Below are 15,049 nucleotides of genomic sequence, written 5' to 3' on the forward strand. Positions count from 1 at the left end.
AACTTTGATGCTCCTAATCTCATCTTTAAATTATGAGACCTTAGCCTGAATTTCACAGACAGGCTCTGGTTTATTGAAAGGTTAATATTTGTAAATGAAATAAAGTTTATATAGTTTCAGTGATAGGACTTCAGATACCTTTGGAATTGTTTTAAAACTATTACAAAAAATTACAAACATGCCATATCAATTTGTCTAGTCCCTGCATTATGTAGCTAAAGATGAATTTGCTGAAAAATGGCGGAAAAGTGTTAGGGCACATATAAATTTAAGACACAAAAAGTTTTTTGTTTTAGTTTTAAAACATCAAACATTTCACTATCCTAACTACTTGTGACAATACGGCAAATTGCGTATTATTATTTTGATTTAGCAGTGTTTTATCCTCCATGATGCTGTCCATGATGCTATCACAAGAGACCTGCCACCCATCAATCCACAGCCACATGCCCTTGATTTGTGTGCCTTATATATACATATATATATATAATATATATATATATATATATATATATATATATATATATATATATATATATATATATATATATATATATATATATATATATATATATGAAGAGTTTCATTGCAAAACGAGATAACTCGTAAATAATGTAATTATTTTATATAAATACACCCGTTAATGTTTGTATTTAAAAAACATTTACATATATATATATATATATATATGAAGAGTTTAATTGCAAAACGAGATAACTCCGTTTTTTTTATTGTTCAGAAATCTTACTTTTTGGTTGTGCATTCCAATTAATATCAATTCAACTGCAGTTGGTTTGTTTTGATTTAAACCTTCATAACTTAAAAAATACAGCTAAGTAGCACCATAAAACAAAATAATAACATGATAACATAATAATAAACATGTTTTGACAAAAATGTAAAAAAATTGATTTATCTTGTTTTGCAACGAAACTCTTCATATATGTATGTAAATGTTTCTTAAATACAAACATTAACGGGTGTATTTATATAAAATAATTACCGTACACACAGTGCACACACATAAATTATGCAAAAAACTTAGATTTTGTATGTGATTAATCGCGATTAATCTTTTGACAGCCTAGTTATTATTAGTCGTGGATATGCTGTTACAGTGATTGTAAAGTTTCTTTTTAAAATTGATAAATTGAGGGAAATTTGAGTCATACGTTTTTGTCTTTTAGTTTTGTAGTGTATTGATTTTCAGGGCTGTTGTATTGATTGGTAGCGACACACTCGAAGCTTAGAGCTTATTGCTCAATGCTCCTGACCTACTTGAGATTTATTGATCACATATTGATTCTGAGCTGCTGTCAGCTGCCAAACTTAATAGCCTTTTGTTAGCGCTTGGTGTTTTATTGATTACAATGTCATTTTTCCAAGTGTGCTGAGGCTTGCAGATTAAGTGAGGTGTTTTACTGTACTTGTAACTGTTTTAGGGTACATACCAAGTTACCTGGACAAGGATGAGCTGTGTGTTGTGTGTGGGGACAAAGCAACCGGCTATCATTACCGCTGCATTACCTGTGAGGGCTGCAAAGTGAGTGTTTTACATCGAGCATCAACTTGTTTAGTTGCTATTTGTAGCTCAGCCTATCCATGAATGACTCTTAGAACTGAATGACTTATTCTGCACTTTATTTAAAGTACTTGTTTCTTGTTTCCAAAGGTTTTTTTCCGGCGTACAATTCAGAAGAACTTAAACCCGACATACGCTTGCAAGTATGAAGGGAAATGCGCCATCGACAAAGTCACGCGGAATCAGTGCCAGGAATGTCGCTTCAAGAAATGCATTGCTGTCGGCATGGCAACAGACTGTGAGTGTCCCATATTCAAAATACACACCAGACTACACCTTGTTTTTGTGGAAACAGGTCATTTTGTAAGTACAGGCACTTTTACTTACAGGTTTTGCAGTTTTCTTTTTATTAAATTTAAAGGTGCAGTGTGTAAATTTTAGTGGCATCTAGTGGTGATGTTGCAAATTGCAACCAACGGCTCAGTCCACGGCTCACCCCTCACTTTTGAAACGCATAGAACAGCTACAGCAGTCGCCACAGGACAAACATATCATTGTTGGAGACAACTTAGTAAAAAAGTTTGTCCGTTAAGAGCTTCTGTAGAAACACGGCGGTACAAAATGGCGACTTCCATGTAAGGGGACCCTCGGTGTATGTAGATAAAAACGACTCATTCTAAGGTAATAAAAACATAACAGTTAATTATATAAGGTCTTTATACACCACTGATAATATAGTTATGTATATCATATTGCATTTCTGTCAAGAGATCATTCAAAAAGTTACACATTGCACCTTTAAGTTTTATTAAACCAGCCGATGGTGTAGTGGGCAGTGCTCCGACATATGGTGCAGACGCACTTTCGGCGACCCGAGTTGGAATCCCGGCTCGAGGTCCTTTGCCGATCCCGTACCCCTCTCTCCACCCTATACTTTCCTGTCCTCTCCTATCATACTATCTATCTAATAAAGGCAAAAATGGCCCCAAAACATATATATATAAAGATGTGTCTTAAAGCAGCACTAAAGAGTTTTTGCTCCCCCTACAGGTTGGAAGCGGAATTTTCCATTACCACTGTCGTAAATAATTTAGCCTACTGCAGCATAGCTGGCTCTGATTGGATTGTAGGTCTGCCGTAAAGCAAGTTTTTGTAGTTTTCACTCGAACTACAGGACCGCAACCTGACGGTTGGAAACTTCTTTAGTGCGGTTTTGGCCGATAGAGGGCTGCAAAGCGAATGTGAAAGTGCCGTTCACCCTGTTTCGAGTTTTTTTTCGAGAACTTTTTTGGAAACGTTATTTTAAGGTAAAAAAACTCTTTGGTGTTGCTTTAAGTTTACCCTGTATGAAGACAATTGAACTGTAAGAAAGACTCTTACAGATTTTGGTGATAGTTGAATGAATGTTTTTATGTGGAACAACATAACAACAAGCCTAATAATCGGAACAAGTCATTCAGTTCAGTAATATCCTGGCCAAGTTTCTCTGTATTTCTGACACATCTTCCTGTTCTTCCAGTGGTATTGGATGACAGCAAGCGTCTAGCCAAACGGAAGCTGATCGAAGAGAACCGGGAGCGGCGGAAGCGCGAAGAACTGCAGAAGACGGTGTGGGACAGGCCAGAGCCCACGCAGGAGGAATGGGAGCTGATCCGTGTCGTCACAGAAGCCCACATGGCCACGAACGCCCAGGGCAACCACTGGAAACAGAAACGCAAATTCCTGGTGAGAGATCTTTGCCGTGATGACATCGCAGCCGTGTCTCTTATGTTTAGGATGATGCATTATTTTGGTGGGATTCTGTTTGTTTTTGTTTTATCCTTATCCTACCACAATCCCAGATTTCCCTTCCCCATCCCACCCACACAATTCCCAAGCCCATCCGCACCGTTATTCCCAATGTTAATATGTCCATGTTTTTGTATCTCCTTGTAGAGTGGGGGAGTGTTAGATGGACGCTGGAGGCTCTCTCTTCCACAGAGGCAGCTAAACTAACTTTAAACGGAACAACTTTGTCCTTCTTTTCTCAAGCTCCGTTTCCTAAACCAAAACACTCGACTGTTTCATGTTTTCACCCTCTGATCTTCTGTCTGTCTTCCTCTAACCAATGTTGTACAGTTGTTCTTTTGTCTTGTAATCTCACTGTCCTCTGCAGATCGAAGTCCGTATGAGGACTCCAGTGGGTTTCCATGTGAAGTTTGGTTGCTTTAAAACCTTTAGCATTAGGTTTCATTACAGTTGCTTTCATTAAAGCTGGGTGGTATTTACTATAAGCAGTTATTGTTCTGGAAAAGCACGATTTGCAACTGGGAATATCGCAATGCATCTTATTTGTGCCCATTTAGCTGTGTAAAGTATAAATCACTTTTGGTGAGATTTAAAGGTAAAGTGTGTTAATTATGTACCAGAATTAGACGAATTGCAGTCTTGTTTGTTTTTAGCGGCTCAGCTTTGGCTTAACCAATGCCAGTGATCCCTGTTGTTTGTCTGCTTCTGGTTCAAAAATCACACATTTCACCTTCAAGCCTAAAGTTGATACGTTTGATTAATTACCGTCAATTTCTAAATTTCACACATTCATTTTTGTGACTTTATAAAGAACGCTCGGAAATGTTCAAATCTTTTCACTTTATACTGCTGTATTACCACCCAGCAGTAGTTTTCAACGGTTGATGAACGATTTCATCGCAATCGATTTTTAATTCAAATGGATTCAATCCACGTCTACCTTGGAAATTGAACCCATGTACTTAAGCTGAACTGTATGAACACTACTTGAGCTTTGAATCTTATTCGATTCTCGAAATCCATGGAAACTCTACTTAATATCTCACTTTGTTTCTGTCTGCACTCTCACCTGTCCAGTTTAAACCTGTTTCTTTTTAGTTGACTCGGGTTCTTCATTGAAACTTCACGATCCCTGTTGATTGCCCAACAGGTCGAGGAAACAATGCTACTTAATGAAATAACATGTAATTTATTCTGTACCTCTGACCAGAGTGCAGTGGGGGTGAAGGAGGCCAAGGTAAGACCCTGCAGAGCAAACACACCTCTTCATGTATTTATCCCCTTAAAATGATCAGCTGCTTCCATTTCTGTCACGTTGTTTTGCGGATAAATGGACGTGCGCTGAATGCTTGAGGCATTTGTTTGCCATGTTTGTGTAGCTCTCTGCTCGCTGTGTCAGATTGTGAAGGTGTACACAGAAGAGGAAAGATTTTGCAAAATAATTCAATAATGTCACATGGCTGGATTTGGGCTGTACTCGGCCTCCAGTTTCTTTTAGATCCGGCTTGCTGTCTTTTACGTCACGTTTTTCTGGTCAGAAGGGCACGAATCTTTTTGGAAATGTCTCAATATCAGTGGATAACCCTAGTCAATGCGCTCCCCATCAGATGATCTGAAAAGCCGCTTCTCTGCTCAGCTCTCATCTTCTTCTAATTTAAGTTTCCACATTTCCTCCTTTCCCTCTTAATTAACGAGCTCCTCTAATTTTCTCGATGTCTCTCGCTGTATCTCTGGCCTTCTTTGTGCTTTAGAGGGGAATGAGGATTAACTGTGTCACACCTTCGTCTTTGTGAATGCCCGTTTCTTATTGGTATCTGTGTTACTGAACACTATGCCCCTCCCCTTCCTGTCGTTGCAGCCGGAGGACATTGGTTCGGCACCCATCGTCAACGCGCCAGAAGGAAGCAAAGTGGACATCGAAGCCTTCAGTCAGTTTACAAAAATTATCACCCCCGCCATCACTCGTGTCGTGGACTTTGCCAAAAAGCTGCCTATGTTCTGTGAGGTGCGAATGGTGACACGGCCTCCTGTTAAATCTTAATAACTAGTTTACAGACTGTAATGGCCTTCTGTAAAAAAAACTGAGTTTGGTTCCAAAACGCAATAAATCCATTTTGACAAATTTCAGTAAAAACGTGTTTTCTATATCAAGAAAGTGACAAGATGAAAACCACTATTTTCTGTTACAAACTTTCACATCTTTAGGTTATAAAAACATAAAAAATTCTAATCCATAACTTGACTTTCAAAGATTTATTATAAATACAAATATTTTTTTCCACAAAAAGCATTAAATCCATGACAAGTTTTTTTTCAAAATGCTATAAATCTATTCAATCAATGTATAAATGTGCATTCATCTTTGCCATGATATATTCATTTAGTTGAACAGTGGTATAGACGGTTTCATCGGACGCACGTGATACACGTCTGGATCCGAACCTTACTTCCGGTTTCGTTTTTTTAATGGTCTGACTAGTTGCTAAACTGGTCTCTTGAACAAATGCCTCGTCGAAAATAACAAATGTTTTGGTTTCCTAGGTAATCTATGTGTTGTTTTTTTGCTTGTTATATAAATAAACTATGTTTAAAAAACGTTGTTGTTATTTATTATTAGCTGAGTTTACCGGAAGTTAGGTGCAGACCGTGACAGCCGCTTGTTTATGTTGTTACTGCTGAAACCGTCTATACACTGATAAAACATAAACATTAATGGCATTAATCAAAACACTTACTCTGTTATATTAATGGCACTGTCATTGCTGCGGTTATACTTGATGCCGTCGCTTAACATTTTTCAAAGCGATCTGCTTTTGTTTTGGTCCTGCTCCATTTTCGTTGACTTTGAGTAAAATATTGGAACGTTTTTCATAAGATCCCCTGGGGTCAGTGTGTTTGAATCACATAAACTTCACAGGTGCTGTCGGGAGAACAAGCACCCGTCTCCCGAGTGCCTCTCGCGTAAGTTATTGGATGTTGATGGCTTACATTTCTGTCCCGTCACAGAAAACAACCACAGGTTTATCAATGCCATCAAAGTATTAATTTGTTTTTGTTTGTTTGTTGATCACGAAGTTCAAAGTAGATGAGGAAAACTAGGATTCTGTGTGCTCAGTGCGCCGCCATTGTTTGTTTACATTACGAGGAATGGTGCGCTGTAATATGTGGAGCGGATTTATTGCGTTCTGTAAAAAAGGAGGAGTGGCGTATATCGCGTTTTGGGAGAAAAGATGACAGAATAACACTGTGGATATTGGATTTTGCGTAAAATTAAGAATTTACTTTTAAATACTGACCTGATATAATACTGATTTTGGCAGTAGCTCTTTTTTCAAAAATGGCGTTTATCGCGTTTTGGAACCAAACTCTTCATATGTACTCAGTAGACTTATTAGAAACTAGAAGGTTCAACATACTGATATGATTTTTTATTAGCAAATTCCAATAACCCACTTTTGAATAAACAGTGTTATACTCTTGTAGTCTTTATTATAGTAATTGATGCTGTGTTTTTTGTTTAGCTGCCATGCGAGGATCAGATCATCTTGCTGAAGGGCTGCTGCATGGAAATCATGTCTTTACGAGCAGCTGTACGTTATGATCCCGAGAGCGAGACTCTGACGCTCAACGGCGAGATGGCCGTCACACGTGGCCAGCTCAAGAACGGGGGTCTGGGCGTGGTCTCGGATGCCATCTTTGATCTGGGTGTCTCGCTGTCCTCTTTTAACCTGGATGATTCGGAGGTGGCTTTGCTACAAGCCGTCATTCTACTGTCTTCTGGTTAGTGTTATCCTCACACATAAACTACATTTCCTGCATGTCGTTTTTAGATTATGGTCCATTTTCTGATTAGCTTTACTCCTAAATTAAGTTTCTTTAGAGCTGTGGTTCCTAAACTTTTTCAGCATGCGGCCCCCCTTGTGTACAAAAGAAAATTTATGACAAAAATTTAAAATGTAATTTTAATTAAACAAAACATAAAATTATACCTAGTAGTGCTGTTTGTTAGTTGGCTTATTATTTTTTAGGTTTAATTACACAGAATTCATGATAAATTAATGTATTTTATAAAATGTCATAAAACTGGGGCCCCCCGGCACCATTTCGCGGCCCCCAGTTTGAAAACCACTGCTGTAGAGTGTGCATATCGGGAACACTTCATAAAAATTCAAATAGGTTGGCTACAAAACAAACGATTCTACATCATTTTTAATCTTGGTTAATTTCAACATTTACTAATATATATATATATATATTGTAAAGGCTTTTCAGACTATCCCAGGTGCTTGCTCTTGACATTTAATGGATTAGGCTGTGTTTACGCAGTAACTGAAGGGAAGATGAAAAATTTGTCATAATTTAATAGCCTCATCTTATTCCAGATGTACTGTGTGTGACCTCATTTCTTCATCACAAATATTTTATATTAACAAGCCGTTGTGATATATCTTTATATATGGAAGCCAAAATGGCAACACTCCAAAAGAACATACATCCTTCATCAAAGTAATCTAAATGACTTATTGGGATGATAAATGAGTCATTTAGAGCAAGAGGAAACATTTTTGGGGAGAATATCTTAATAATTTGAGCTCATCTAGTGAAATTGAAATGTAAACAAACAAAAGTGAAAAATGTGGTGGCACATCGAATCTCATTGGTTCTTGCACAGAAATGAGCACAAATGGGACAGCTGTAATTGAGGCTTTTGGCGATTATGTAATTCTTTCACTTGTAATCCTGATTTGTTTTTTTAGATTAATTCATGACTAGGCCTTAGCTATATTGGGACATTTAAGTAGTTTTTAACACACCTTACAAAAAACAATACTGTTGTGGCTCTTGTGACAAAACAATGACACTGATATATGTTAAGACATGTCAGTGCAAGATGTTTTAGAATTTAGGCAGCTCAAACATACATTTTAGTCTGGGACTAGGATAAGCCTTGTCCGGCAAAACCACCCGATGATGTTCTTAACGTTATCATACAATTTAAATCAGCCTATTTGAATGATGAAACTGTATTCATATTCAGATAAGACTCGTCTTATTTTTCCTCCTTGATAAGTTGTCAATACAGCTTATGACCTCCACCAAGAGTCTCTTTAAAAGCCATTAGGCCAGTGGCAACCGGACCTTGTCAGTGGTGATTACCCAGGATTACACAGGCCAAAGAAGGAAAACCTCTTAATAATGTTATTAAGCAGGATTACACTTCAACTGTGATCGCCACAATCAATAAAGACTATAGCCGCCACACCTCTTCTCACCTGCGCTGTATCTATCCACTTATCGATTTCTGCCCATGTGAACAGATGTGCCGTGTTTAAGCAAGTTTTTTGTCAATTTGTTTAGTACTAATAAGCGTCCTGAAGGCCTTTTAATTGGGTTTTAGAGAGTTAATGGATTCTTTGGTTCATTAAATGTACCTGTGGATCTGAAATGCAAGCCATTATTAATACAGATCGAGACCTTAGAGACTATGGCAAGATTATCCGCACACTATTGATACCGTGTGGTGCTTTCAGATCAACACATAACATTCAAAGTTAGAACTGTTTTTAAATTTTCTGTGAAATTGATAATATGAATGTAAATATGGTAAAATGCTTTGATCAGAGCTGAAAGTATATGTCACGTAATGGTAGCTTAAAGAATAATCAGATTAGCTAAAACCTTTCTAGTTGTCCACAAGGTGAAAATAAAAAACTAAATGCATCCCTTACCTTAATACAAGATATGATATGAGGTTTAATTCATGTTTGTAGCAGAAACGGTGCAGGACAGTACATGCAAAAATAGAAAGAAAATGGGTTAGTAGTAGAGATGTGCGGATGGGCTATTATTTTATCCGCAACCGCATCACATTTGTCACGTACCTCCTTCACCGGCGTTGCCATCTCTGATAATAACAAGCAGTCGATCTGCATAGACCGACTAGCCATATTACTGTGTGATGAAAATGTGACTATTTCAAAGTGTGCTCGATTTTTTTATGTAGGTATAGTCAGATAACAATACTTATCAATAAAAACATATATTTTTAATTTGATTGGTTCAACCGCCCGCCATCCACCCAAATTTAATTGAAATATTATTTTTCGTCATGTCATCTGCTCGATCCGTAGTCTATCCACGGGGTCCGCGGCTGTAACCGCCAACCGCGCATCTGTAGTTAGTAGCCTGGCGTTCCATTTTTCATGCAGCCCTGGTTATGCAGTTCATTTCAAATGCATTTCGATAGCACATTTCACAACTTTGCATTGCAGCAAAGTAGCTTTACAGTAAATGCAGTAGTATAGCCAAATATTTTCTTTTAAAAAAATGAAGTATATAGGATATATATTTTATCAAGTATACACACTATCTACTCTCTTATTTTTAACCCATCATTGGGACAAAAAGGGATAAACCCAGTAAATGTTTCTATTTGACCCAAAAATGTGTTAAAACAACCCAGTATTTTGAGGTTGGGTTCATCTCTTTTTGTACAAACAATAACCCAGTGTTGCATTTTGTAGAGTGATTTAACACATTGCATCTCTCAAGATACGAGTGTCTTTTAATTTCTTCATGTGTGTTTTCATTTTTCCATGCTGGTCCCTGCATCCTCTCCCGCTGGCAGATCGTCCAGGTTTAACGAGCGTTGAACGCATTGAACGCTGTCAGGAGGAGTTCCTCTTAGCCTTTGAACATTACGTCAACTACCGCAAGCACAAGGTGGCCCACTTCTGGCCCAAGCTGCTGATGAAGGTGACAGACCTGCGCATGATTGGCGCCTGCCATGCCAGCCGCTTCCTGCACATGAAGGTGGAATGTCCAACAGAGCTCTTTCCGCCCCTCTTCCTGGAAGTATTCGAGGACTGATGGCCAGCCAATCAAGCCAAGCTGCTCCAACCTCCCCTCAGACTGCCCTGTTTCTGGTCACATGGCTCTTTTTAGCACTACTGAGCAATCCTTCATTCCAGAGATATAGGAGTAGCTATCTGGCCTAGTTTGAATGAAACCATTCCTATTACAAAGCGGGTACATGTGAATAGCGTTACAAAATCTTTTTCTTTCACTCTTTCTTTTGTAAAAACTCACTTTTCGGTTGCTTCTGTTTTTTTGTGATCATAGCCGCTTAACTGAGATGTGCGAACTATGCATTGTTATGGTTTTACGTCAAGTGGAAGTCAAAGCTACGTCAGGCATCAGAGAAAGATTTGAAAGCACCACACTTCAAAAGAGAATAGCAATATTTTCTCTTTACTTTCACTTCCTGCTTCTGTGGGTCTAAAGGTCTTACAAAATCTTTTCATTTACTATGATATTCGGCGGTCTAAATTGAACAGTGGGGAGCACAGTAAGCAGATTTGTTATGGTTCTGTTCTAAAACTCAGTGAGCTGCTGATTTGGGCAGCACTTTACCACAGTCACAATTTCAAAAAACCTGTATGAAAGAAAATATTTTTATTATTTATCCCGTCTCATACTACAGAAACCCCAGAGCCTGTTTTATTAAAACTCTGTGTGCAGTGTGTTCGTACAGCTTGCAGTACGGAAATGGCAGGAGCCATTGTGCTTTAACATGCACACTGCTGATCCACGGTTTATGTGTGCCACAACATACTGTGTAGTCTGTTTATCATACAAAACTTTACATTAGATAACATTTTGTCCGGAATTCCTCCTTTAGGAAAATTAACAATTTTACTAACAAATAGTAGCCATAGTAACCTTTTATATTACCATAGTTTTACTACACATACCATGAATAAACTATGGTTACTGCGGTGAGACCATAGTACATTTTTAGTTACACTCTCAGAAATAAAGGTACAAAAGTTGTCACCGGGACAGTACCCTTTCAAAAAGGTACACCTTTGTACCCAAAGAGTGCATATTAGTACTTCAAAGGTACATACTGGCAGTTAAAAAATACATATTTGTACCTAAATGGTACATATTAGGACCTTTTTTAAAGGGTACTACCGCAGTGACAGCTTTGTACCTTTATCTTTGACAGCGTACTGTGTTTTTACTACAAACATAGATATGTAAAGGGGCCACGGCATGAAAATCTGACTTTTTCCATGTTTAAGTGCTATGATTGGGTCCCCGGTGCTTCTATCAACCTAGAAAATGTGATAAAGATCAACCCAGTAACTTAGTTTTGGTAAACCATTCTCTACAAGCACGAAAAAATAGGTTGTTGAAATTTGGCTTCCCTTATGATGTCATAAGGAGCTCTTATTATAATAATACCACCCCTTAATCTGCACTATCCAATCACAGCACTGCCATTTAGTGCAGAGAAAAGCACAATTGAGTTTTAATTGCAACAAACCACCATCATTGTGATCATTGTTTGAATTTCATCAGCTCATTTGCATTTTAAAGGACACACCCAAAACGGCACATTTTTGCACACACCTACGAGGTGGCAATTTTAACATGCTATAATACATTATATATATTTTTATTTTGAGCTAAAACTTCACATATGTGCTCTGGGGACACCAAAGATTTATTTGACATCTTAAAAAAGTCTTGTGCCATGGCCCCTTTAATATAACGAGATTAAGCAGCACTGCTATTACAATGAACAGGGGACAATGCAACTCTCAATATGGCCGCTCTGGCGACAGAAGTCCCGCTTTCCAGTTAAAAGAACCAATCATCAGTCGAAAAAGTCTGCCGATTTTCTGGGGGTGGCTCACCAACCAGTGTGTAGCTAAAACAACCTAGAAAGGAGTTTTTTAAGTGCAATTTCAGCTCAAGAAATCCCAGAATGCACTGTGACATTTCACCATCATGTTCTTTTGAAGTCAAACATCTCATGGGCTTCACACGAGGAGCCCTATTTGTAAACGCACAGAGGTGTAACCTGTTTACAGTTTTACAAATCAGTCCAGGTCATATTTGGCTTGAAAGATAGCTGCCCATGTACACAGCACACTTGGAACAGAGCAGTTTTGGAACAGAGCTATGGCAGGTAGCAGGTCAGTTATACTAGCGGTTACACCATGGGTAAAAAATCACTTATTTCCAGTATGTCTAAACGGTTACAGGGTAACACCTTCATAATACTCCAGTTAAAGCTCTCGAGCACAAACACGGAGACACCCATCAGTTAAAACAAGCACAAAAACATGTTTTGATCATCTTAGCACAAAAGATATCCTGATGATGCATTTGGCAGAAGCACACATTAAGGCACATAAGAACCCTCTTAGCATCTAATGTTTAGCTCAAATGTTAAGGTGCCAAAACGTTTCCTACAACGATCCTTCTCTGTTTGTGTTAAGCTGATCAGAGGAACATACAGTTTTTTTCCTCTGTACCCAGCTGTCCCTTGAACTGCCTGGCAGTCTTAGAAGGAACTCTATTCAGCTTTGATTATATTACGTATACTGCCATTACACGTAGATCTAAGGCTTCTGCTTGAACTTGTTGGTGCTATGAGTTTGCCGATTTATACCTCCATACACTTCTGCCAGTTAACCTCACGTTGTCTGGGCGTCATTGACACAAATTCACAAAAACAAATTCACAACACTGAGGTCAGTGGTCACCCTTGCATTCAGAGTGGCATCTTCATCATTTCAGCTGTTGTTATTTCTGTTTTGGTTCTCTTGTATTCCTGTTGTGTTTGTAAATGTTTGTAAAGACATCCTTGTGTGCTGCAAACGAGATCAAACCTCACATACCTCTACTTATTATCAGGAAATGGCAGAACTGGTTGTTGTTTTATCAAAGATTACACAATTTCAGATTCACACCTCAAGAAGCAGCGCAATTAATGAGTGTTTTGTTATAGTGGTGTGTTTTGTAAGCAATAGAATTGCTTGAGAGGTTTTACCCGTTTTGGATGGATTTCACGGCACAGACACACCAATGTAGATAAAAGTCAATGCACAGACAATCAATGTGTTGAGAGAAAGAGAGAGATGAATAAAAGGACAAAGCTTTCAAGAATTAAGGAGATGAAGCCAGGGTCCAAAATTAACACTCGGCAGGTACCAAATATAAATAAAACTTGTTTTTTTTTTAGGAGTAAATAAAGATTGCAGTTGGTTTTTGTATGATGTGTCAGTTTTATATTTTGTTTTGCTTTATTTTGTTTTTTAATTTTTAGTTTTGTAAACTAATAAATAATTGGTCTGCAATAACATTGTATTTTCTCACATCTGTTAATTTTGGACCCTCAGCAGTACGTTTCTTTCCTAGAAAGATTAGTAGGTGCATTACAGACACACTGGGAGTCAAAACTGTTTCCTCTCTGAGAGCGCAGGTGAAAAACATAAACGCACTACAGAATAAAGATATTTATGGTGTAAAGGAGGCTGTATTTTTTCAGACAGAAGATATTTTTTACAGATGTTATATGCACAGTATGAACATTTTACAATTTTCCATACACAAAGGGACTTCTCAAAATACTTTTAAAATTCCTGTTTAAACAATCCTGGTTAAGTTATGATCTCTCTCCGGCGTGCGTTTTATCATTCCAGATTAATATGTTAATAAAAATTAATATATGTATTCCACTTATACCAGTGATTAAAAAAAAAATTCAGCACCTAAATTTTGGGCAAAATGGAAAGCGGTCTGTCATGGGCAGCAGCATAAATCACAGAGACGGGCGTATCTCATCAGGTAAACTCAATGAAATACAGCTCTAAAAATAATCACATGTAATTTCTCTGTTTCTTGGTGTCTAACTGTTAGTTAAGATGAGTTTAACCTGGTCACATCTACAATATGCGGTTGGCATGAGTGAGTGAACATAGATTTGAATGTAAATCAATGTAAATCAGTCATTGTAACAATACTGGCAAATGGATTTTTTTCTTTATTGTCTATTTTTTTGTTTACCAAAATGAACGTATTGCACAAGCCTGCTGTGTGACAGTAAAGCCTTGAACTGAAACCAAGTTTGGATCATGATGCGAGTCGGGTATCCGGGAAGAGACACTGCACTATAATAAAGATTTATTGGATTTGGCAAACGATGCATTTGCACCTGAGATGATCTCGATTAAAGAATAAAGATGGTTTTAAGAAAGCCCTAAATTGTTTGTTGTTTACCGTGTAGTATATGTCTTAAGATTCTGTATGCATGTTTTAATTTGCATAGAATTATTAATTTTAGAACAATTTTAGAGAATCAACAACGTTTACAATGAAAACAAAAAAAGTATATGTAGGCTACTCTTATTAGTTAATGCTGTGTTTGCTTTATTTAGACACCTTGATCACTTGATACATCCAATCACTGTGACATCAGTAGCTTACTGTAAAGCCCTTTTCACACAAACATTACAGAAAGTACACAGAAAATGCATCCTGGATTTTTCCGGGATCGTTTGATTTTTTGTTCATTCACACTGCCAATGATTTGCCGGCATCTGCAAGGTTCCGGAAAGACACGTGACCTGTATAGCGCCTGGAGTTGCATATTATTTATTATTTCTCTCTCCAGAAACCACTCGTGTGCATTTTTGTTTATGATAAGACTATAAAGGAGCGCGTGACGCACCGTTCTATGCTGGTGAATGATTTCAGCTTCAGACTGGATATTTGACGAGCTCCCTGATCTCTGCTTTAATACAGTTTTCAGATATTTCTCATCGTGATTGTTAATATGCATTTAAAACCCCTGTTTTAATGAGCTGAACGATATATCTTGTTGGGATGACGGCCGGGCATTTTTGTTTATTATAAGCTCAAATGAGCGTGTGACGCGACTGA

General features: G+C 37.8%; 1 protein-coding gene across 13 annotated transcripts in view; it reads left to right on the forward strand.

The window, feature by feature from the left end:
* thrb (thyroid hormone receptor beta) overlaps window positions 1-14,371 on the forward strand; it is a 117,014-nt gene extending 102,643 nt beyond the window's left edge. For 11 of the 13 annotated variants that reach the window (XM_055220318.2, XM_073858036.1, XM_055220315.2 and 8 more), the window contains 7 exons: window positions 1,443-1,543; window positions 1,673-1,820; window positions 3,042-3,247; window positions 4,461-4,547; window positions 5,169-5,315; window positions 6,832-7,090; window positions 9,939-14,371. In XM_055220318.2, coding sequence (XP_055076293.2) covers window positions 1,443-1,543; window positions 1,673-1,820; window positions 3,042-3,247; window positions 4,461-4,547; window positions 5,169-5,315; window positions 6,832-7,090; window positions 9,939-10,180 — 1,190 coding nt within the window. In that variant the 3' untranslated portion in view covers window positions 10,181-14,371. The remainder of the gene's footprint in view (window positions 1-1,442; window positions 1,544-1,672; window positions 1,821-3,041; window positions 3,248-4,460; window positions 4,548-5,168; window positions 5,316-6,831; window positions 7,091-9,938) is intronic. The other 2 variants (XM_055220320.2, XM_055220323.2) reach the window with 2 other exon arrangements.
* Window positions 14,372-15,049: the final 678 nt, after the last annotated feature.

The sequence above is a fragment of the Misgurnus anguillicaudatus genome, chromosome 20 (genome assembly GCF_027580225.2).
Source record: "Misgurnus anguillicaudatus chromosome 20, ASM2758022v2, whole genome shotgun sequence".
NCBI classification, from domain to species: Eukaryota; Metazoa; Chordata; class Actinopteri; order Cypriniformes; family Cobitidae; genus Misgurnus; species Misgurnus anguillicaudatus.